This window comes from Physella acuta, unplaced genomic scaffold (genome assembly GCF_028476545.2).
Source record: "Physella acuta isolate Inbredline_101_S28 unplaced genomic scaffold, ASM2847654v3 ptg000180l, whole genome shotgun sequence".
In the NCBI taxonomy this organism is placed as follows: Eukaryota; Metazoa; Mollusca; class Gastropoda; family Physidae; genus Physella; species Physella acuta.
The window spans coordinates 150895-175186 of NW_026731699.1; the positions used below are offsets into that span (position 1 = coordinate 150895).

The 24292-nt window shown below is 39.8% G+C and overlaps 1 protein-coding gene across 1 annotated transcript; it reads right to left on the minus strand.

Annotated features, from left to right (window-relative positions):
* Nucleotides 1-15731: 15731 nt before the first annotated feature.
* Nucleotides 15732-23010, minus strand: LOC131936547 (arginine kinase-like). The gene is given in 5 exon segments (XM_059293579.1): nucleotides 15732-15996; nucleotides 16703-16846; nucleotides 17302-17483; nucleotides 19515-19709; nucleotides 22869-23010. Coding segments are annotated over 5 exon segments (852 nt in total). The 5' UTR covers nucleotides 22935-23010.
* Between the last annotated feature and the right edge of the window lie 1282 nt (nucleotides 23011-24292).

Sequence of the window (24292 nt, forward strand, 5' to 3'; positions counted from 1 at the left end):
CCTATCAACGATACTTTCAAAAATATCCGATGCGATAAAAATCTGTTAAAATAGTTTGAAAAAAATCGATTACTTTTCATACATAGGCATAGAGTACTTAAGACAAAAAAATCTTATAAATATTGAATTATCTTTCAGCTAATTTATCTATTGAAATAATTTCTTGGAATTCACTTTCAAAAGTATTATTTAAAATACAACAGAATGATCTGGATTTAAACATTCAGTAATGAGATCCGAACTATCTTCCACATCTATACTGACACAATATTTGTCTTTAACTAGTTAAATGGAATACACATTTCGTTATAATATTTTAATTTAATTTTGTCTTTATATTTTTACTGCAGACTTTTTTTCTTACTGTTTAAATAGGCTACTTTTAAAGTCTGTTTTACAAGAATATCGACAGAACATATACATTAAAACTTTATATCTTAATATATTTTTTTTTCTGTAGTGATAAAATAATAGCATGTGTTCAGAACCATAAAGCAATAAAGAAACTCATTTAGCTCGTAAGAATTTCGGCTATTTAAAAAGTGTATGATATTGTTTAGAAGAACTTAATAACATTGCTACACAACAATATAAGCCTACTATAGTAGCAGTGGCGGAACTAGAAAAAAAAGGCTCCCCCGCAAAAAAAAATTTTGGCCCCCCCCCTATATGTATATATATATATGTATATATATATATGTATATATATATATGTATATATATATATGTATATATATATATATATATATATATATATATATATATATATATATATATATATATATATATATATATATATATTTATATATATACATATATATACATACATACATACATATATATATACAAGTAGCCCGCTCCACTAAATTTTAAATAGTGTATTACCTGAGTATTTTAATCAATTTTATAGCAATATATAACCACTCTGAGATAACGAACCAGGCAACAATAAGTCCGAACTCATTTCGGACCCGTAATAATCGTGTTTTACAAATGTTTGTATTACGTCTTATGGTTACCGAAAATTGCCAAATAATGTTGGCTGGTCAAAATTATATAAACACGTAAGCTTGATTTTGCAATGGTTTCTCGCGTTATGTTTATTTTTATGATTTTTTTGTATTTATATTAATAGTTTTGAATACATTCATTTTTATAGCTATAGAATTCTTTAGTATGCCTCATTTAAATAATAAATAAGAGAATAAATGGCTCTTTAATTTACATAGTACAAAACTATTTAAATGAGCTTTGTGGGCACTTGTGTTTTAATGAAGGGCAGTAAGTCATGGAAGTAGTGTGAACGTTTGCCTATCTTTCAAAGCAGAGCTCTTGTAGATATTATATTTTTCTACGCAACAGTGTGTGTTAGTTACTGTAGAACAATCACTGCTACAGTAGACCTGTTTGTTTTTTACAAAACCACTATCAAGGTGCACGAAAAACATTATTTATGAAAAGACAATTCATTGTTTTTTTGGTCGGAATTGGGCCCCTAAACGTCGTGGGCCCCCCCGCATCGCGGGGTCTGGCGGCACTGTAGTTCCGCCCCTGTATAGTAGTATGGGTTGTATTAGGCAGTGGCGTAGCGAGGTCGGGTGTCACCCGGTGTGGCACTTAATGGTGTCGCCCCCCAGTGGCGTAGCAGCCTTTCCCGGGGACAAACTTTCAATTTTCGATTTGCACCCCCACCCCCATAAACTTTCTATTTGCACCTCTTAAAAGACTATGTAACACTCGAATTAATCACTTAATTAAGTGGAATTATCATCTTTCTCTATATATTTTGCCTTGGTGTCACCTCCCTAAATGGTGTCACCCCGTGCGCTCCCAAACCACGCCCCCCCCCTTCGCTGCGCCCCTGGTATTAGGTGCATATGGTGAAAAAAAAACAGCTGACGGTAACCGATTTTTGTTAGTAAAGCATGAACAGAACAAACTATGTGGACAATAGTTAACAGAGAAGTTTACAGTTTTATTGAATCATACATGATCCAGCCAATACATTCTTAAACCGCACAACGTCAAGCCAACATATTCTTAAACCGCACAACGTCAAGCCAACATATTCTTACTTACTTACTTAGTCCTCTTTGCTCCTTATGGAGCATAGGGCCTCCACCATTTCCTTCCATTTCTTCCTATCCTCGGCTATTAATTTTGACATCTCCCAAGACATCCCTGTTGGCTAACATATTCTTAAACCGTACATAATCCAGTCAACACATTCTTAAACCGCACAACGTCAAGCCAACATGTTCAACACAATGTCTCACAAAAACTAGTCTTCCGCAGAAATGTATGACGGTAATTATAATTACCTACATTAAATCCTTAATGGCTATGAATGACAACTGGTGATAGTGATCCCGCCTTAACCTCTACAAACCATTTTAACGGCTGCAAACCACGCCCTTACGACTACAAACCATTTTAACGGCTACAAACCACGCCCTTACGACTACAAACCAGTTTAACGGCTACAAACCACGCCCTTACGACTACAAACCAGTTTAACGGCTACAAACCACGCCCTTACGACTACAAACCACACCTTAACGACAACAAACCACACCCTAAAGACTACAAACCACGCTCTAACGACTACAAGTCACACCCTAAAGACTACAAACCACGCCTTAACGACTACAGGTCACGCCCTAACGACTACAAACCACGCCGTAGCGACTACAGGTCACGGCTTAACTACTACAAACCACGCCCTAAAGACAAACCACGCCCTAACGACTACAGGTCACGCCCTAACGACTACAAACCACGCCGTAGCGACTACAGGTCACGACTTAACGACTACAAACCACGCCCTAACTACTACAAGTCACGCCCTAACGACTACAAACAATGCCGTAATGGATAAAAAAACAAAGACGCCCTAAAAGCCAGAAATACCAAACAATATCATCCAAAGCCGCCCACACTTTATCAATCATCTACAAGCCATCGTTAGCTCATGTTTTCAACAATTCTAATGCTCATTTTGTACCTTCTAAAAACACATTTCTTGTAAGGTTTTCACGAGACCTAAGACATTCTTGTGAATGTGAATCGATCAAATAACTGGCCACCTCAAATAGCAGTGTTCTCGACAGGCAATCCATAATTAAACAAAGCTGTGACCCTTTTATTAGCATAACTTTACCAGGCTGGCGTCGAACTTTAATTGTTCAGTCAAGTTTCTGGTATATTATTATCATAATACAAGTCTACTTATTATATTAGTCTTACTAGCAGCATCGGGTTTATCAAGTAATCGTAGTCTTGATGTCTGGTAGAAAAAAATTATTCACGGGGGGGGGGGGGGGGGGGGGGGGGGAGTTAGGAATAATAATTGCAACATTAGGAGCCAATATTACATTTGTTTTGAAGGTATTTTTTTCTACATGTAGAGGACGATGCAAATGGAATACTTTAAAGGTCAGATGTTAGCATATAAAAGTCATAAACCAGTTTTACTTGACTCTAATAGCAGTACCATTAGAAAAAAAACAACAACAGCAATACCATACGGTATTGTCAATAATGCTGTCTTTGAAGTACCGAATATTCTCTCGAAAAAAAACGAACCCGCATCTTTAAAAAAAACATAACCTTGGAGACAATGTGTTTGCACATTTCGGTCTAGCGGACCTCCGAGAAAACCGATGCGAGTTGTGCACAAGGATGGGACAAAAAGAAACCTCTTGTGGTGCAATTCGGTTTTTTTTTTGTTCCCTCGGTTTCCAGGCTGTTCGAGTGGGATTTTCCGTAGATTATTTTTAGAGCTAGGCTCTCGTGGCCTCGGGCTGGTTGTATTTTGGAAAGATTTCGGTTAGGTGAGTTGGGTCCAGGTTTAGCTGGCTTAGTAATAAGGTGAGGAGGGTGGCGATAGGAGGCAGGTGAGAGAGGGGTGGACCACCCCCCCCTAGATACTCACTGTGGTAGTGCTGACCGGACATTGTGGTAGTGATGACCACTCACTCTGGTAGTGATGAAACATAAACTTACTACAACAACATAAACAACAGCATCATAAACCTACCCCTACTACCCCGTTGCCTAAATGAAGCTCCCTAAAAAACTGAAAACAATTCAGTATTCTAAAAAGAATTGTACGCCTTGCCCCCCCTCCCCCCCACACACACACACCAACTAACTACGTATTCTAAAACGAACTGAACCTCCGCCTCTCTCTCGAGGTATAGGAAATCAATAACGCGATACAGTGATAAGAATAACGTCCTCCTTTAATTCTCTCCCCTTTTCCTCGCATGTTTTGATGACGTTATACACAAACCTGCTTCAAACGACGATAACGAAAAAAAATATTTTATGCTTGACAATTTTTTTTTTCACTGCATGCCTTCCGCCATCTTGCTTCTCCAAGCGAAACCAAAGTTGAAACGTTTTAAAAAGTTGCCGTTGGCTCTAATCGGTGGGTTTAAAAATTGGGTTACATTAAGTCACAAGACTGACCAAATGGTCAGCAGGATATATTTGCATGTAGTTAACCAAACAATATATATATATGGCGCTTGTTATCATCAGAAAAACATGTTTTAGTCACTTGGCTAGTGTTATCACTATTTTCAAGAACATTGTGTTATTGAAATAGTTTACACTGAAAGAGATAAATAATTCAAGCGTGTTTTTTTCACAAACAATTTTAGGGTTACAAAAACAGATATGTATCGAATACGTAACAGCCAAATTGTTTCCATACAAATGTTCACTTAGGGAAGACAAAAAATATTGCACAAAAAACCTCTATGGTGCTTAAAATACTCTTACATTGTGCATTTTAGCGGGTTATAGAAACAGTAAATTTTACATTTAAAAAACTCACAAAACAATTGTTGTATAATTAGAAATATCGAACTTTCGCAGATTTAATGATAATATAAAATGACGCTAGGAGAGTCAGCGTATTTAAAAAAATGTAGAAACATAATACTTAGCAGATTTTTGATAGTTTAAGGAAATGTTGAATAACAATATGATGCGGTTTTGAGTGGATTTTCAGTGGTTATAAATGTAACTAGGTGTAGTTACCAGAGACGATAACAACGCAATAGTGCAGGTGTTAGGCTGATAACGATCACAAAGCCGCGGTGCAGTTCACAGGCTGACGTAACAGTGCAGATGGCTTATTAATCGGACTGTATGACAGAAGCGGCGTAATTAACATTCTGATGCAACGATTAGAATCGATTACGAATACGATTACGATTACGAATCCGATTACGAATACGAAGGGATATATAGGAAGGCGACGGCTGAGAACGGAGGAGTAGGAGATCGGGGGATCAGTCAGTCAGTCAGTAGGAGTGTGACAGTATCAAGTTGGTTATTGAACGGGTTAGCCGTATTGTGTTAATAAGGACGATAGACATGTGCATTCAGTTATGTGAAGACTAGTGAGGACTGTTGGGGGTCAGTTGATTCAGACTATTATTGTGAAGCATTTCTTTTGATTCATTATATTATTGTGAAGCATTTCTTTGATTCATGTAATAAAAGGATCAATAGTGAACCTGCATCTTCGAGTATCTATACTGTGGTCGATGTTGTGTAGAATGAGTGGTTAGACTCGTTAACATTTGGCACTACAGGCAAATAGACTCGTTACATTTGGCGTTGTCGAGCAGAAGATGCAACTACGCTCGGTCACATTTGGCGCTGCGGACAGGATGAGTCAATTAGACCAGCCGCTTTAGGCACCCATAGTCAACCTAGTTCATAACTGTGTTTAGTGTGTGTGTGAATTCGGACATTCAGGAACAGTGAAAATTGAGGAACGAGGAAAATTTTTCATACACACACGGTAAGAAAGGTCTTTTTTTATTTGAAGGAAATAAATAAAAGGGAAAACTGAAATCAGAATCGAGGAAATTGAAAAGAACAGAGATGAGACACCTTTCATTATCATTCTGGCTTGGTGTCACATGCTCTTTTGCTGCTGCAAGCATGTGGCTCAGTATACCCCTAGTTGTAGCACCAACTACCCTGGGGACAGCTATGGGGCTGACCACCAGCATCCAGATAATTGTCATTGGTATCTCCAACTGGGTTGTTGGACAAATACTGGGCAAAGATGGCAACCAAGATATGGATGTAACTCTTAGACACTGGAAATGTGTCATGATCTCCCTGTTGGGCAACACTATCTGCTGCATAGCTGCAACATTTTTCCTTAATGTGAATGACAGACGCAGGAGTGGTATTTGAAATATCAGAAAAGAACAAAAACTCCTGCTGGCCCAACAATCTGAGTCAGATAAAGATAGCCCAGAGATAGGCAACGGTGAAGATGACCCTTTGCCTCCAGATGGACCAGGACAAAATTTGGACAAAAAGCCGATCCATATTGTGGTCCTGCCCAGTGAGTCCCACATTAACAAATTTTACGGGGACGGTGATCCAACCTTAACCAACAGGTTCAGTGAAGAGGTCAGGGCTGCCTGGGCCTCGAGATACATGTCACCAGAGGAAAGATTAAGACTGCTGATGGGCAGTATAGGGGAGACGGTTAGGGCAGAGGTCAAATGCCACGATAAAACCATCCAATCAGATCCAGATAAGGTGCTGGATCTAATTATGGAGACCTTTGGGGAGAGACGGTCGGGATCGCAACTGCTATCGGTGTTTGTAGGTATAAAGCAGAGAATGGCGGAGAGTGTGATGGAGTATTCACACCGAATGAACAGGGCCTTTGAAGCTGTAAAAGGCAAAATACCCGACATGGATGCGCGCCTGCTGAGGGACCATTTCATCGAGGGGTTGGCGACCCCTATGGCAAGAAGATATTTGAAAGAAGAGGTCTACAAAGACCCACAGTTGACCTTCCTTCAGGTCAGGAACTCAGCGATCCGCAGGTCCGAGGATGAGGACCAATCGAACTGTTCGGTAGACAAAGTCTCTGTGCCGGAACAGAAACAATCCCCACCCAAAGGGACCGGCACGATGGAAACCATGATGGCTCAACTCTTGGCCCACCTGGATAAGGTTGACCAACGATTGGAGAGGTTAGAAAGCAGGTCAACAGCTGAGAATCAGGGCAAAAACGGGACAAAACATAGTCAGGTTGGACAGCCGCGACCTGCTGGTCCATCGCTCCGGTGGACGGCTGACGGTCGACCAATCGGCCTGTCCTGCTCTCAACCCGGACATGTGGCACGGTACTGTCCGGTGAAACGATCGCCCTCTGTAAGGCAAGACAAGGCTACAGAGTGGCGAGGTTATGGCTTAAGAAACAAAATGGGACAAACAATGAAAGAGTCTCAAACAGGACTTGAAGAGAAATTATCAGATATTGAAAAAGAACTTCAAATTACACAAGGAAAATTAGATTTGAAGCGTTCTGAACTTCAGAATTGTGAAACTAAGCTAACAGATACTATAGCCTTGGTGGAAGAACTTAAGAATTCAAAAGACTTGTTAATAATAGAAAAAATGAACTGTGAAATGAACTTGGATGCGGAAAAGTTTCAAGTGAACAATTTGTTGGCAGAGAAAAATGATGATAAGAAAGAAATTGGTAAACTTAAGAATGAGATCTCAATGTTAACCATGAAACTGGATAGGGAAAGTTCATGCAAATTAAAAGCACAGGAGAAATGTTCATCTTTAAAGTGTCTGTTAGCTGAAGAAGAAAATAAAAACATGAGACAACAGAACAGTGTTGGCAAACTAGAAGAAATGATAGAAAAAGAAAGGCTATTGAATCAACAGTTAGAAAAGCAAGTATTAGAACTAATGAAAAAGGTTGAAAATAATACACTTCTTATAGCAGATGAAGAAAAAGAAGTAGAAGTCTTGCACCTTTCTATTGAAGAAGTAGAGGTGATGCAAAACGGGCAGACTGTGGTGGAGCACATATCCACAGAGCCCGGACATATGGACATTAGTGATTTTAATTGCCTTAATCACAAAGAGATAAGAGATGCCCAGAGAACGGATAGTGGCTTACAGCCGCTGTTGAAACACGTCCAGGAACAAAAATTCCCAAGAAGAAGGGAAAGAGAACAGTTTGGTCGGGAAACAAAGAAACTACTGAGTCAGTGGGACCGTCTCAGTATAAAGGATGGTGTTCTCATGCGGAGAATTCATGACCAAATAGATGGGACAATACACCAGGTGGTGGTGCCTGGACAGTTACGAGAAGAAGTGCTAAGGTTGGCACATGACAGGGCAGGACACCAGGGTCAGGACAGGACTCACAAAATATTACGACGGAGGTGTTACTGGCCCAATATGGAGATGGAGGTCAAACGCCATTGTGAGGCTTGTGTGAGGTGTCAGCATGCGAAAATGCCAGTTGTTAAAATGAGACAGCCAACAGGACACTTACTGGCGACAAAACCACTAGAGAATGTGGCTATGGACTTTACGTCGTTGGAGCAATCATCGGATGGGACGGAACATGTGTTGGTAATGACTGATGTATTCACCAAATGGACTGTTGCGGTGCCCACACGAGATCAGACGGCCAAAACAGTGGCAAAGGTCTTAATAGAACATTGGTTCATCAAATATGGCATACCAAGACAATTACACTCTGACCAAGGAAGGGCCTTCGAGTCAGAAGTAATTAACCAACTGTGAAGCCACTACGGGATCAACAAATCTAGAACAACCACATTTAATCCGAAAGGAAACGGACAGTGCGAGCGGTTCAACCGCAGCATGCATGATTTGCTGCGTACTCTAGAACCTGAACAGAAAAAACGTTGGCCTGATTTTCTCCCAGAGTTGGTATATCTATACAACTGCACCCCCCATGCCACAACCGGCTTTTCGCCACACATGTTACTGTTCGGACGGGAGGCTCGACTCCCTCTTGACTTGTTCTTAGGGAAAAAGGAAAGTATGACTGGCTCATACACCGCACTAGAATATGTGAATGAACATATGAGACGAATTAGAGAAATGTACAGGGTAGTACAGGAAAGACTAGAACATGAAGCACGGCGAAGGGAACCGCCGGTACAGACAAAGGACCCGCCACTCAAACTGAACGACAGGGTATTACTGCGTAGCCACCCGTTAGGCAGAAACAAAATCCACGACCTCTGGGGACAGGAGATATGGCAAGTCGTGGAGATGCCTAAAGTAGCAGGTGGCCCCTTTAAGATAAGACCCATCAATCACACCAAACCGGATCGGTGGGCGAATATTGCTCAATTAAAGAAATATTGTCATAGTCAAGAAGAGCAGTTACACACAAGGAAACCTAAGACAATTAGGGAACCGGAAACTATAACGGAAATTCTCATACCCATCCCGGAACCATGTCACCATCAACAGAACAACAGCGATACACAAGTGGAGGGTAACGGCAACAAAGAGGATCCCGTTCCTCCCAGAAGCAGAGAGACAGTAGACCATCAGATAAGTGGTCCGCGGAGAAGTGTGAGAAACAGAAAGAATACGAAATTTTTCGTCAGCAACCATCAATTCTTTCATGGTCGCGCTGGTATGAGAACAGACTGTTCAAAAAGTTATAAAAGTGAACTGGTGAAGGCACCAAACGATAAAGGGTGGATGTGACTTCTAGAACTGCTTTGTGTCTGAGGAATATGATGAAGACACATTTGACATGTGAAATAGGGATAACTGTCAATCTTTTACGAATGTGACGACATTGACAGTGAATGGAACAATAAATTTTTTTTACGATGGTGCGATTGACATTTAAGAAGTGCACCTACCAAGCGTTGTTTGTGGTTGAAAACACACAAAAAAAGGCGGCGGTGGATGTAACTAGGTGTAGTTACCAGAGACGATAACAACGCAATAGTGCAGGTGTTAGGCTGATAACGATCACAAAGCCGCGGTGCAGTTCACAGGCTGACGTAACAGTGCAGATGGCTTATTAATCGGACTGTATGACAGAAGCGGCGTAATTAACATTCTGATGCAACGATTAGAATCGATTACGAATACGATTACGATTACGAATCCGATTACGAATACGAAGGGATATATAGGAAGGCGACGGCTGAGAACGGAGGAGTAGGAGATCGGGGGATCAGTCAGTCAGTCAGTAGGAGTGTGACAGTATCAAGTTGGTTATTGAACGGGTTAGCCGTATTGTGTTAATAAGGACGATAGACATGTGCATTCAGTTATGTGAAGACTAGTGAGGACTGTTGGGGGTCAGTTGATTCAGACTATTATTGTGAAGCATTTCTTTTGATTCATTATATTATTGTGAAGCATTTCTTTGATTCATGTAATAAAAGGATCAATAGTGAACCTGCATCTTCGAGTATCTATACTGTGGTCGATGTTGTGTAGAATGAGTGGTTAGACTCGTTAACATTTGGCACTACAGGCAAATAGACTCGTTACATTTGGCGTTGTCGAGCAGAAGATGCAACTACGCTCGGTCACATAAAGAAACATAAAACAATGATATCCACAGCTATATTCCGGGAGGGAGAGGGGGGGGGGGGGGGAAACACACCGACAAGACCGGAGCAGAAATCCTCCTGGATATACAGGCACGGCCCGTTAATGGGGTTACCGTCATCCTATTCCCTAGCCGGGGCGAGACCCCAGTTTGGGGACTTATGGGAACTTAGCATGAATGAATGGGTGACGGGGGTTCTGCTGTAATGGGCTTGGGTCAATCCCTTCCGTATCTTAGCCAGGAGTTACAAGCACCTTAAATAAAAGTTTTTTTAGCACTGTAAAAAGATAGTTTTTGTTTCTTAAGTATGGGTTCGTTTTTTAGCACTTTACAAAGATATTTTTTGTTTCTTAAGTATGAGTTCGTGACCCCCCCCCAGATAACCCACAAACTCCCCTCTTTATTCCCCACCCCACCCCCACACCACCCCTGCTACCCTACAACAAAACTTCCACCGTGTTCACATTTCAGTTATTCCCTTGCTGACGTCATCCATAGAAAAAAAAAATTATAATCTTTTTAAATAAACTTTTAAAAAATTGTTGCTATTGTGAAAAGTAAATTATAAAAACTTTTTTTTTACTAGACGTCAATTCAATAAGAAAACCTATTGTATTTACAAGTTCATGCAATAAACCAGACAAACGGAGTTCTTTCCCTTTGTGTAATTCATCCTGTATGGACAATACCCATTCATTACAAAAAAATGCCGGATATATTTCACCTTCGCCCAGGTTATCGAATCCACTTTTACAGACTTGTCTGGGAGGTCAAGATGACCCCAGACAAGTAATATTTACACTGGAAAAAAAACAACAACGGATGCTGGGAACAAAAAAGTGCTGAATCTTGGGCTCAGAACACCGAATCCACGCATAGACATGGTAAGGTTGATTTAGTTAAGGGGAGTGTATTGAGAACTCGACAAAAAAAAAATCAAAGTTGCATTTATTATCCTTTGGACAGCAAAAAAAACAAAAAGAACTTTACATTGTATTGTTACTTGGGGATTGTTGGCTCCTTTGTGCGCTAATGAAATATTTAAGTTTATGTGAGATCTAGAATGACGTCATTGAGTTCACTCAGCTCTTATGGATACCTGGCTCACGATGTTGATAGTGAATGCAGCTTTATATTGAATTAACCGCTCTATGCTGTTATGTGGCTATTTAAGGGGATCAGGTGAACTCTACTTCACCTGCCGTATTGACCTTCAGGCCCTAAATGGGACCTGTACTTTTGCAGATATGTAAACTGTTTAGGAAGATACATTTATAATGACGTTGATTGTAACACTCCGAACCTTTATAATGTCACCCCTAAAATTGATATAATGTCACCTAGACCATATTTCTTGTGTCACCATGTCACCATGTCACCATGTAACCATGTCACCACGACCATATTTTTGTGTCACCATATCACAACGTCACCATGTCACCATGTCACTATGTCAACACGACCATATTTCTTGTGTCACCATGTCACCACGAACATATTTCTTGTGTCACCATGTCACCATGTCACTATGTCAACACGACCATATTTCTTGTGTTACCACGTCACCACGAACATATTTCTTGTGTCACCATGTCACCATGTCAACACGACCATATTTCTTGTGTCACCATGTCATCTTATCACCACGACAATATTTCTTGTGTCACCATGTCACCATGTCAACACGACCATATTTCTTGTGTCACCATGTCACCACGACAATATTTCTTGTGTCACCATGTCACCATGTCAACACGAACATATTTCTTGTGTCACCATGTCACCACGACAATATTTCTTGTGTCACCATGTCACCATGTCAACACGAACATATTTCTTGTGTCACCATGTCACCATGTCACCACGACCATATTTCTTGTGTCACCATATCACCATGTCAACACGAACATATTTTTTATGTCACCATGTCACCACGACAATATTTCTTGTGTCACCATGTCACCATGTCAACACGAACATATTTCTTGTGTCACCATGTCACCACGACAATATTTCTTGTGTCACCATATCACCATGTCAACACGAACATATTTCTTATGTCACCATGTCAACACGACCATATTTCTTGTGTCACCATGTCATCTTATCACCACGACAATATTTCTTGTGTCACCATGTCACCATGTCAACACGACCATATTTCTTGTGTCACCATGTCACCACGACAATATTTCTTGTGTCACCATGTCACCATGTCAACACGAACATATTTCTTGTGTCACCATGTCACCACGACAATATTTCTTGTGTCACCATGTCACCATGTCAACACGAACATATTTCTTGTGTCACCATGTCACCATGTCACCACGACCATATTTCTTGTGTCACCATATCACCACGAACTTATTTCTTGTTTCACCATGTCACCATGTCACCACGACCATATCTCTTGTGTCACCATGTCACCATATCACCGCGACAATATTTCTTGTGTCACCATGTCACCATGTCAACACGAACATATTTCTTGTGTCACCATGTCACCATGTCAACACGACCATATTTCTTATGTCACCATGTCACCACGACCAAATTTCTTGTGTCACCATGTCACCATGTCAACACGACCATATTTCTTGTGTCAACATGAACCAACCAAAACCTTCCCCTCCTGTAAATCCCACAATCCTTCAACATCCGGTCAATGTCCAAAATGCAGCCAGTATGATTCTATTCCACTCACGTTTATTCCCCCCCCCCAGTCTCCTCTTCCCCCCCCCCCCCTCCCCTCCCCCACTCACAAAGAGAGCAGTCTGTCTGCTGCCTATGACGCGTTCACAGGCCATCAGAGAGCAGAAGATTTATGAACACGTGACTAATTATTGGTCCAGTTAATTAAATAGGATTACATCTTGCTTTTATATTTATATTTATATATATATATATATATATATATATATATATATATATATATATATATATATATATATATATATATATATATATCAACAGATATTTATCTACCAGCGTAAAGTATACATAATATACATAACGGAAGTTATGAAACCGTTTGTTATAAATTTTAGCGGGTGTGATATCAGGGTCTGTATTAGTTAAATAGCAATGTATCGTGTATTTCTAGATGTCTGAGTCTATATATAAATTCAATATGTGAGGAAATCTGTTGGCAGTAAGTTAAAGTTGTCCTGTTCATCTGACAAAGTTAAATTTGTTTTGTTTGACTGACAAAACTTGTCAGCCTAACAAAAGATGAAACAATTATTTTCATTTCTAATCTATAAAAAGAATTTTTGTTTTACTAAGGAAGTAAATATTGCCAAACGATTAATGGAATTGTATTTGACAACAGAAAGAAACAACAAAAACGAATTATATAGTTACATAGGAAAACGGATATAAATTACGATAATATTAATATAGTTGCATCTAACGACGAAAACAAATCACAAACAGAATTGCAAAACGGAAATAAATTAGAAAGTTATTTATATTGCTACATAGGGAAACGGAAATAAATAACAAAAAAACATTTATGTAGTTGTATGAGACGAAAATACATTCGAAATCCAATTTATGTAGTTCAATTGAAAAATGGAAATAAATAACAAAGTTACATTTGATAAAGGAAATAATTAACAACACCATTTAAGTTCAATTGGCAAATGGAACTAAATGTTCACACTTTGCGTTGAAAAACTGGAAAAAACATTTTATAGTTGCATCGAAAAACGGAAATACATTCGAAAACCATTTATATAGTTCAACTGGCAAATGTAAAAAAAAATTACAAAACCATTTACATAGTTACATTTGAAACGGAGATAAATTAAATAAACTGGTAGTGATCTCCCCTAAACTTTCTCGAATATTCGTATATAAAACAACAGGGGATGGTAACTCGGGACATAGTTATGATTTTTAATCCATTTTAAATACTTAAACTTTTAAAAATAGAATAGAATCTCATAAAAAAGAATTGCGCACCACGCGAACGCCGAATAAAGATGTATATATTTGTGCGGAATATTAAAAGTACTTTATAAATTCACTTGCGTTTTTGAGAAATCGGAAATAGCGTAAATTACTACTTCTGGTCAATGGAAATTACTATAAAATTTGACAGAAGGTAGAGATATAGATCTTTTACTTACTTGTTAAATTTCATTTATCTATCTGAAATAGTACGCAAGTTAGAGGCTTTTGAAAATTCAAAGTAGAAAAAGTACCACTTCCGGTTATCAGAAATCGCTCAAAAGTTGTAACGGATCTATGATTTTGATAAAATACTTATTAATGAAATTTCATCTACCTAGCTGTAACGGTACTCAAGTTGTCGTGTTTACACACACACACAGACAGACACATACATACACACTTACACAAACACACACAGACATACGGACAAGATCGAAAAATTATGTTTTTCCGTATCAGTGAGGTGTAAAACGTCGAGATTCGTAAAAATCTCGATTTTTTTTTTTGCACGATTAAAAGACTTTCTCTATACTTCGTATATACGAGAAAGTAAAAAAAAAAAACATTTTCATAGTTACATTTGATAACGGAAATTAATTTAAAAAACCATTTACGTAGTTACATTTGATAACGGAAATAAATAACAAAACCATTTATTAAGTTCAATTGGGAAATGGAAATAAATGTCACACTTTGCGTATATGTTGGAAAACGATTTTATGATTGCATGCGAAAACAAATGATCACAAAACCGCTTACAGTGATGTGTTGATAATCACACACTCATATTCAGTACCCAGTGTTTAATGACTTAATGTAGCACATAAATCCATTATAATCGGGTTGATTTATTTATTGCTTATTGCTAATATTTAGCAATTTAGCTACATATTTCTGTAAGCATAAAGACAAACATATTACGCGGGTGAGGGGGAGATAATCCTGTTAACGGGAAAAAAGGGAAGTAATTATTTCACCCCAAGGGAGATCACTTTCCTTTATGATTTTTTTTTCTTCTGGTCACCACGTAGTAAAGCTACTAGAAAGTGGAAACAAAGCCGATGGCGTTAGTTACTCGGTGAACTTCAGAGTGTGATTCCTAAATGTAACCAAAGGTAATTTCCCCCGGGGGTAAGAGAGAGGGGGGTGGGGGGGGGGGGGTCAAGTCAGTGTTTTCGACATAATGGGACCAGGTCAAAAAGGTTGTGTGTCTACGAAATAATGCCAATTAAAAAAAAACATGGACAGGTTTTATTTTTGGTTGCTTTAAATTTTATAAATTTAAAAAAAAATCAATTAATCGGCTACATCCAAATGAATATAAATTTAGAATTAAAAATTGAAAGAAAACAAAAAAAAATTAATGATCACCAAACAGAATGATAGGGACGTGAGTCACTCACCCCAGCCCCGCCCTCCAGGCAAACTTCATCCCATTCAGCTGGAAGGCGTCCAGGGCCATGACCAGCCTCAGGTACACCTCCTTCAGGTCCCCGCCCTGCTGCATCGAGATGACCCTCAGGTGGTCCTCCTCGTTGACCCACGTCAAGAAAGTTTTTTTGGTGTTGTGGAAGATACCCCGCCCCGAGGGCCAGTTTGCGTAGGCACCGGAGGCCTCCAAAAACCTACATACATACAGGATATATATATATATATATATATATCCATATATACATATATATATACATATATATATATACATATATATATATACATATATATATACATATATATATACATATATATATATACATATATATATATATATATATATATATATATATATATATATATATATATATATATATATATATATATATATATGTTTTTTACATGTAGATATACTTGCTTGCAATATCATGTTAGTGTGGTGCAATTTTTTAAGGAGAACTTTTGGAAAAAACAACTCGAGATATTTGTCAAAATTGAGTTCTAGGGAACGGTATTGTCAAGCGGATGAACTTAAGGTAGACAACTATAGAAACCCAGTTTGGATCACAAAACAGATGAGGAAAGAGAACTCAAAAAATAAAATATAACTGCTATTTCCTATACGACTGTTATTATATCGACAAAGGCTTGGGAAACATATCCACATAGAAAAGCAGGCTAGTCGGAGTCTAGAGGCTATACGGCGAACAACATATTAACAGGTGATGCTCAATTTTGTTAACGGAAATTACCCCCAATATTACTGTTGACAACACAAAAGAGCTCTCATATTCAGCCAAGAAACAGCTAGACAAGTAAACCACAAAGGTACAGAGAAACTTTAAATAATGTAGAATCTCATTGACCAACCGAGCACTGTAAATCCTACAGACATCCTACCTGTTGTTGTCGTTAAAGAGAAAATGGTGGTCTGTAAGAATATTTTTCCTAAATCTGGACATGCCCGTCAGGGGGTAGTACTCGCCCTGGAACTCGCCCATAAACGACATGACGGCGTTTTCAGCTTTCTTTTCGATCTCCAACCTGCAAGGGAACATAACGGTCAAGTATAGGGAACTTATTGACCAATATAACGGTCAAGTATAGGGAACTTTTAGACCAACATAACGGTCCAGTATAGGGAACTTGTAGACCAACATAACAGTCAAGTATAGGGAACTTGTAGACCAACATAACAGTCAAGTATAGGGAACTTGTTGACCAACATAACGGTCAAGTATAGGGAACTAGTTACAAACAGCGGTCAAATAGAGGGAACTTGTAGATCAATATAGGGATCAAGTATAGGGAACTTTTAGAACTGCATAACGGTCAAGTTTAGAGAACTAGTAGACAAACATCGGTCAAACAGAGGGAACTTGTAGACCAACATAACGGTCAAATGAAGGGAGTTTGTAGACAAAAAGATACGTCAATGATTAGAATCAGGAAGGATTAAACCACATGTTTTAAGAGCGCGTTAAATTAGACAGCAATACCTGGCTTCCCACGAGATGAGGGGCGGGAAGGGGTAGGGTTCCAGGTTCCGCCCCACCCTCACACGGGTGGAGTAGATGTAGTCGTAGTTGGGGTCAAGGTCACCGAAATCCAAGTCCTTCTCATCGCCGAAGTGGCAGACGGGATGGTCTATCGTCGTCACTTTGTGATATTCTTTGATGATCTGAAATGTTCCGATCAGAGGGGCTAATTAGCTTGATTGGTATGCAACAGTTTAGTGCGTATTAAATAGTAAAAGATTCGAAAATTATTGATTTTATTCAATGCAGGCTACAAATAATTGTATAAGTGAAGTAGCCGTGCGACGTCGGGAAATATTACATGACACGACGTTTTCACACTAAACGTGTGTGTGTGTGTGTGTGTGCGTGTGCGTGTGTGTATTGTCTAGCCACAGCTACCTGGCTACGATCATGTGAAACGTGACCTGTTCAGCGTCCACCAACCTAGCGTCCGCCAAGCCAAATAACACCTATATTAGCAACCTCTAACCCACCATACACCAATTCCAGCGTCATTGTCCGCCAACCCACCAGACACAAATTTCAGCGTCCGCCAACCCGCCATACACCAATTTCAGCGTCCACCAACTCACCATACACCAATTCCAGCGTCATTGTCCGCCAACCCACCAGACACCAATTTCAGCTACCGCCAACCCGCCATACACCAATTCCAGCGTCCGCCAACCCACCAGACACCAATTCCAGCGTCCGCCAACCCACCAGACACCAATTTCAGCGTCCGCCAACCCACCAGACACCAATTCCAGCGTCCATCAACTCACCATACACCAATTCCAGCGTCCGCCAACTCACCATACACCAATTTCAGCGTCCGCCAACCCACCAGACACCAATTCCAGCGTCCGCCAACCCACCAGACACCAATTTCAGCGTCCGCCAACCCACCAGACACCAATTCCAGCGTCCACCAACTCACCATACACCAATTCCAGCGTCCGCCAACTCACCATACACCAATTCCAGCGTCCGCCAACCCACCAGACACCAATTATAGCGTCCGCCAACCCACCAGACACCAATTCCAGCGTCCACCAACCCACCAGACACCAATTCCAGCGTCATTGTCCGCCAACCCACCAGACACAAATTTCAGCGTCCGCCAACCCGCCATACACCAATTTCAGCGTCCACCAACTCACCATACACCAATTCCAGCGTCATTGTCCGCCAACCCACCAGACACCAATTTCAGCGACCGCCAACCCGCCATACACCAATTTCAGCGTCCACCAACTCACCATACACCAATTCCAGCGTCCGCCAACCCACCAGACACCAATTTCAGCGTCCGCCAACCCACCAGACACCAATTTTAGCGTCCACCAACCCACCAGACACCAATTCCAGCGTCCGCCAACCCACCATACACCAATTCCAGCGTCCGCCAACCCACCAGACACCAATTCCAGCGTCCGCCAACCCACCAGACACCAATTTCAGCGTCCGCCAACCCACCAGACACCAATTCCAGCGTCCACCAACTCACCATACACCAATTCCAGCGTCCGCCAACTCACCATACACCAATTTCAGCGTCCGCCAACCCACCAGACACCAATTCCAGCGTCCGCCAACCCACCAGACACCAATTTCAGCGTCCGCCAACCCACCAGACACCAATTCCAGCGTCCACCAACTCACCATACACCAATTCCAGCGTCCGCCAACTCACCATACACCAATTCCAGCGTCCGCCAACCCACCAGACACCAATTATAGCGTCCGCCAACCCACCAGACACCAATTCCAGCGTCCGCCAACCCACCAGACACCAATTTCAGCGTCCGCCAACGCACCAGACACCAATTTCAGCGTCCACCAACTCACCATACACCAATTCCAGCGTCCGCCAACTCACCATACACCAATTTCAGCGTCCGCCAACCCACCAGACACCAATTCCAGCGTCCGCCAACCCACCAGACACCAATTCCAGCGTCCACCAACTCACCATACACCAATTCCAGCGTCCGCCAACTCACCATACACCAATTTCAGCGTCCGCCAACCCACCAGACACCAATTCCAGCGTCCGTCAACCCACCAGACACCAATTTCAGCGTCCGCCAACCCACCAGACACCTACTTCAACGTCCGCCAACCCACTAGACACCTATTTCATTGTCCGCCAACCAACCACACACCTACTTCAGCGTCCACCCACTCACCGGATCGAACAACATACTGTAGGTGTTGTAGGCGTCAGGGTCGCAGGCGTAGATGCCCACACTGCTGTCCGTGTTGATACAACCTGACTTGATGCACAGAGCCAGAGTCCCGCCGTAGGAGGTCTTCTTCTTCTTCAGTTTGTCGAAACATTCCTGTGTCAAGTATTTCTTCAGAAGTGACTTGCTGTCGCTTGCCTGCTCCAGGAGAGAATTATTACATGAGTTTTTACATGGCATTTTACAATGTTAGTGTCATTGGGTTGGGTGTTGCACGGTGTGTTAACAAAGTGACCCTTTTGGTTCTGGCTGTCCAAATGACAGATGAAGTAGAGTTCCTGTAACGTCAACATATAAAGGGATATTGTTGTCAGTACTATACCAAGCCGCTTTTACTTTCCCTATCATGAGTAAGGTACCTATCATAGCTGAGTGGACTCAGAGACGTCCTACGGACACGAACCAGGGTTTGATATCTAGACTTTTGGGTTAGCAGTTGTGTGCGCTACCGCTCGATCACGCAGTTCCGGTGCGGAGTTTCAGGTTATAACCCTCCCTTCCCGATCCCCAACGCGTTTTTTAATTGTTAATTTGACCCCTTCTCTAGCTTACTCTAATAGCATAAAATGATGAAGCCCTAATTTATTTATTAAGTTTATAGATTTTAATTTTGTATATTTAAATTGCAGTTCTATCATCGCAGTTTAATTTTGTATAATTTTTTGTCTAAATTAAATGCTATTCTGCCTGGGCAGTTTCAAGCTCACGTTAAATGAGATATACATTACAAGGGTCAGATGCTATTTAAATTATAGGAGTCAGATGATAGTTATATTTCAAGAGTCAGAAAGATTAAAATGCAAGATCAACCCATTTATACAGCCGCCTGAAGATGCACAATATCTCGGCTTAAGATGCGCAATCTCTTGACTTCCTGCGTTTTTTCCTTACACTACTGATTCATCATTCCGCTTCAGAATGCCATGGTTACACAACTTTACTGACAATCTTGCTTTTAGACAACTCAGCTGACAATTTTGCTTTCTATTTTATATTTTGCAGTCACAAGGTTAGTTCAACCTTGATACAAGATCATGTTGACATTTGTGTTGTACTGATCTCTCATTAATAAATTGATGTTAAGGTTTTTTTAAATTTATTTTTAAACTGAAATAAACCAAAAAATATCGTTCACATGGGGTATCGAGTTAGGGGTACAATCGAACCGATTACAGTAAAGGTTAGCCTCTAAGTTTCGGTTAGCATTAAGTTTATCGTCATACAGTAAAGGTAAGCTTGCAAGATCGCATTAAGTTTATCGTCATGCAGTAAAGTTAGCATTAAGTTTATCGTCATGCAGTAAAGTTAGCTTGCAAGTTTTGGTTAGCATTAAGTTTATCGTCATACAGTAAAGGTTAGCTTGCAAGTTAGCATTAAGTTTATCGTCATACAGTAAAGGTTAGCCTCTAAGTTTCGGTTAGCATTAAGTTTATCGTCATACAGTAAAGGATAGCTTGCAAGTTAGCATTAAGTTTATCGTCATACAGTAAAGGTTAGCTTGCAAGTTAGCATTAAGTTTATCGTCATGCAGTAAAGGTTAGCTTGCAAGTTAGCATTAAGTTTATCGTCATATAGTAAAGGATAGCTTGCAAGTTAGCATTAAGTTTATCGTCATATAGTAAAGGATAGCTTGCAAGTTAGCATTAAGTTTATCGTCATACAGTAAAGGTTAGCATTAAGTTTATCGTCATACAGTAAAGGTTAGCTTGCAAGTTAGCATTAAGTTTATCGTCAGATGCGAGCATTGTCTGATTGATTAGATCGGGTATCGGCAAACATTGTTGACATTTTTATTATCTCCGTCGTCTCGTCGCCATCGATTGGACGGTCACGTGACCTAAATGTGGAGGTTGAGGTTTGAAAAAAATAAAATAAAACATGTTCGTGCTGTTTAAAAAAAGTGCGAAAGTCAATAAGTTAACAAGCGAACGCTACTTCACTAGTCCCGTAGACCTTCATGTATGAAGGCGAACTTTACAACAATACAAATTATATAGCACAGTTTTCTTCTCGACAGTTTGATGTGAACGAGATACGTGGGGTGTTTAGAAAGACTTTATAAAATCTGTCACATAAATCCTTTAAAACCATACATTAAAAACGCGCAGTTTGACGAAAGTTTCAAACTGCCGTCTAATCTAAGAAAAAGTTGGTTAAAATGTCAAAAAAGACAAAAGCATACAGTGGAGAGGTTTTTTAGCCTAACTTAATGTAAGAGCCAGGTTTAGGGTTAGGATTGGTTACAGAAGAGTAGCAATACTAGCCAAAACAAATAGTATCGAATACTTTATCCAAAAACGTCCACAAAATAATAATTATTTCGTTAATAACTTAGCTTCAGAAAAGTTGATATTGATACGATATTGTCTTTTCAGATATATTCTAACTTTAATTTTAAAATCATATCTAAATAAAGCTATTGTAATATTGTATTAGTATTTAGTTCATAAATTTGTCAATAATTCAAACTGTTGTAATATTCTATTCTATTGTGGTAGATACCACACAGCTGTATCCGATCAACATAATCGTATACACGATACGGACGGAAACGATACCTAATGGGTAAGGCTAATCGTTACGAAGGATCGATACTGAGACAGTCGGAGGAGGGGGGGGGGTGAGGGTGTGTGTGTCTGGAGATGAGGGGGGGGGGGGGGGGTTCAAATATTCATAAGGAACAATACCCATTGTTGACGTTTGTCTAGACTGAGTTTGAACGTCTGTCACTCACAGTAAGCTTAGCGTACAGTTCATTGACATTCTTAGTCACTCACTGCAAGCTTAGCGTATAGTTCATTGACATTCTTAGTCACCCACAGTAAGCTTAGCGTACAGTTCATTGACATTCTTAGTCACTTACTGCAAGCTTAGCGTACAGTTCATTGACATTCTTAGTCACTCACTGCAAGCTTAGCGTATAGTTCATTGACATTCTTAGTCACCCACAGTAAGCTTAGCGTACAGTTCATTGACATTCTTAGTCACTTACTGCAAGCTTAGCGTATAGTTCATGGACATTCTTAATCACTCACTGCAAGCTTAGCGTACATTTCATTGACATTCTTAGTCACTCACAGTAAGCTTAGCGTATAGTTCGTGGACATTCTTAGTCACTCACTGCAAGCTTAGCGTATAGTTCATGGACATTCTTAGTCACCCACAGTAAGCTTAGCGTACGGTTCATTGACGTTCTTAGTCACTCACTGCAAGCTTAGCGTATATTGACATTCTCATTCACTCACCTTTCCAATGCTTTCATGATCGTACAACTGAATGACACTCACGTTCACTCACCTTAAGACGATCGTACAACTCATTAACATTCTCAGCCGGCTTTTGGGGTATGCAGCACCACGGCATAGTGTTTCGTTAATTAATTTGCAAAATTTCAAAAAAATTAATTAGGTCTACAACAAAATGGTCGATTTTGCGTTCGAATCCTGCTTTTTAATCAACTTTAATCATTTGTTTAAAAAAACACGAAAGTTGAACGAACGCAGTATTTAATTACGTCATTTTATCACTGAAGATAAGAGAGAATGAAATTAAACAAGATTAAAAGAACACACAGATAACTAATTATTAGATCATTAGTTAGACACTTTATTTTAAGTGTAAACCAGGTACGGCGACTGTGATTGGCAGTCTACGACATGAATGTCGGGGTCCCATAAACAGGTGTACACAGTGCCGGCGCCAGGTTATTTAGCGCTCGAGGCAAAACTTATTAAAACGCCCCCTTTCACACGAAAGAGACATATTAATATATTATCAATTGCATACATGTTATAACTAGACATCAAAATCAAAATTTTACTTGCCCCCTTCGTCTCAAAAGTTTGTACTAATTCCTTCAATCCCAGTTTGAAAGCATAATCATATTTTATTGTTGCTTAGTCCGCGAGTCTACTTTGTACTTTACGTCATAGCCCCCCACCTCCCCACCCCCCTTAGAAAATTTTAATTGTTTCCCCTTCCCCCCCCCCCCTCCCGGGAGAATAAGTCTGGAGAAAAACCACTGAAAAAAAATCTTGTAGTGTTGGGCTCTCTGCATTCCTCCAAAAGGTGAGTTCCCAAACAGAACTTACCTGTCTTAAGCTTGACTGTCTTTAGTTATAATTGTTAAATATCTATATTGTGTGATTAGTTAACGATTTCTTTTTTTTGGTTTTTGAAAAATAAAAGGTTATAAATGGTATAGATTCCAACCTAGAATTGTTATATATGAATCCTTTAAGAGAGGGTGAAAAATATGCAAACACAATTAATTAGATGTTTAATTTACGACTAAGACTGTATCTATCTATCTATCTATATACTACTATGTATCTATCTCTCATATACTACTAAAACTCAAGTTTGTTTACATGTTTGTATATTTATTTGTTTTTTTTTTTTGTATTTTTGTTTGTCTGTTTGGTTACCAGAGAGAATCTGCACTCTGTGTAGAGCTGTACAAAACGTAATTAGGTAGAGAACAATGTTCTTTTTGACCAAACTTTTAATCACAAATTTATTTAAAGACGTTAATTAATTTATTGATATATTCATTGGTAGATTAACAACATTAATTATAAAATTTCAGAACAATGACTTATAGCGACGTCACGTGATTTATTTACTTTTTTAAACGATAAATAAATTGTTGTCTGAGAATTGGCGGGACACTGGGCAGGTGAAGTAGAGTTGGGTAGGTGTAGAGTTCACCTGTGACGTCA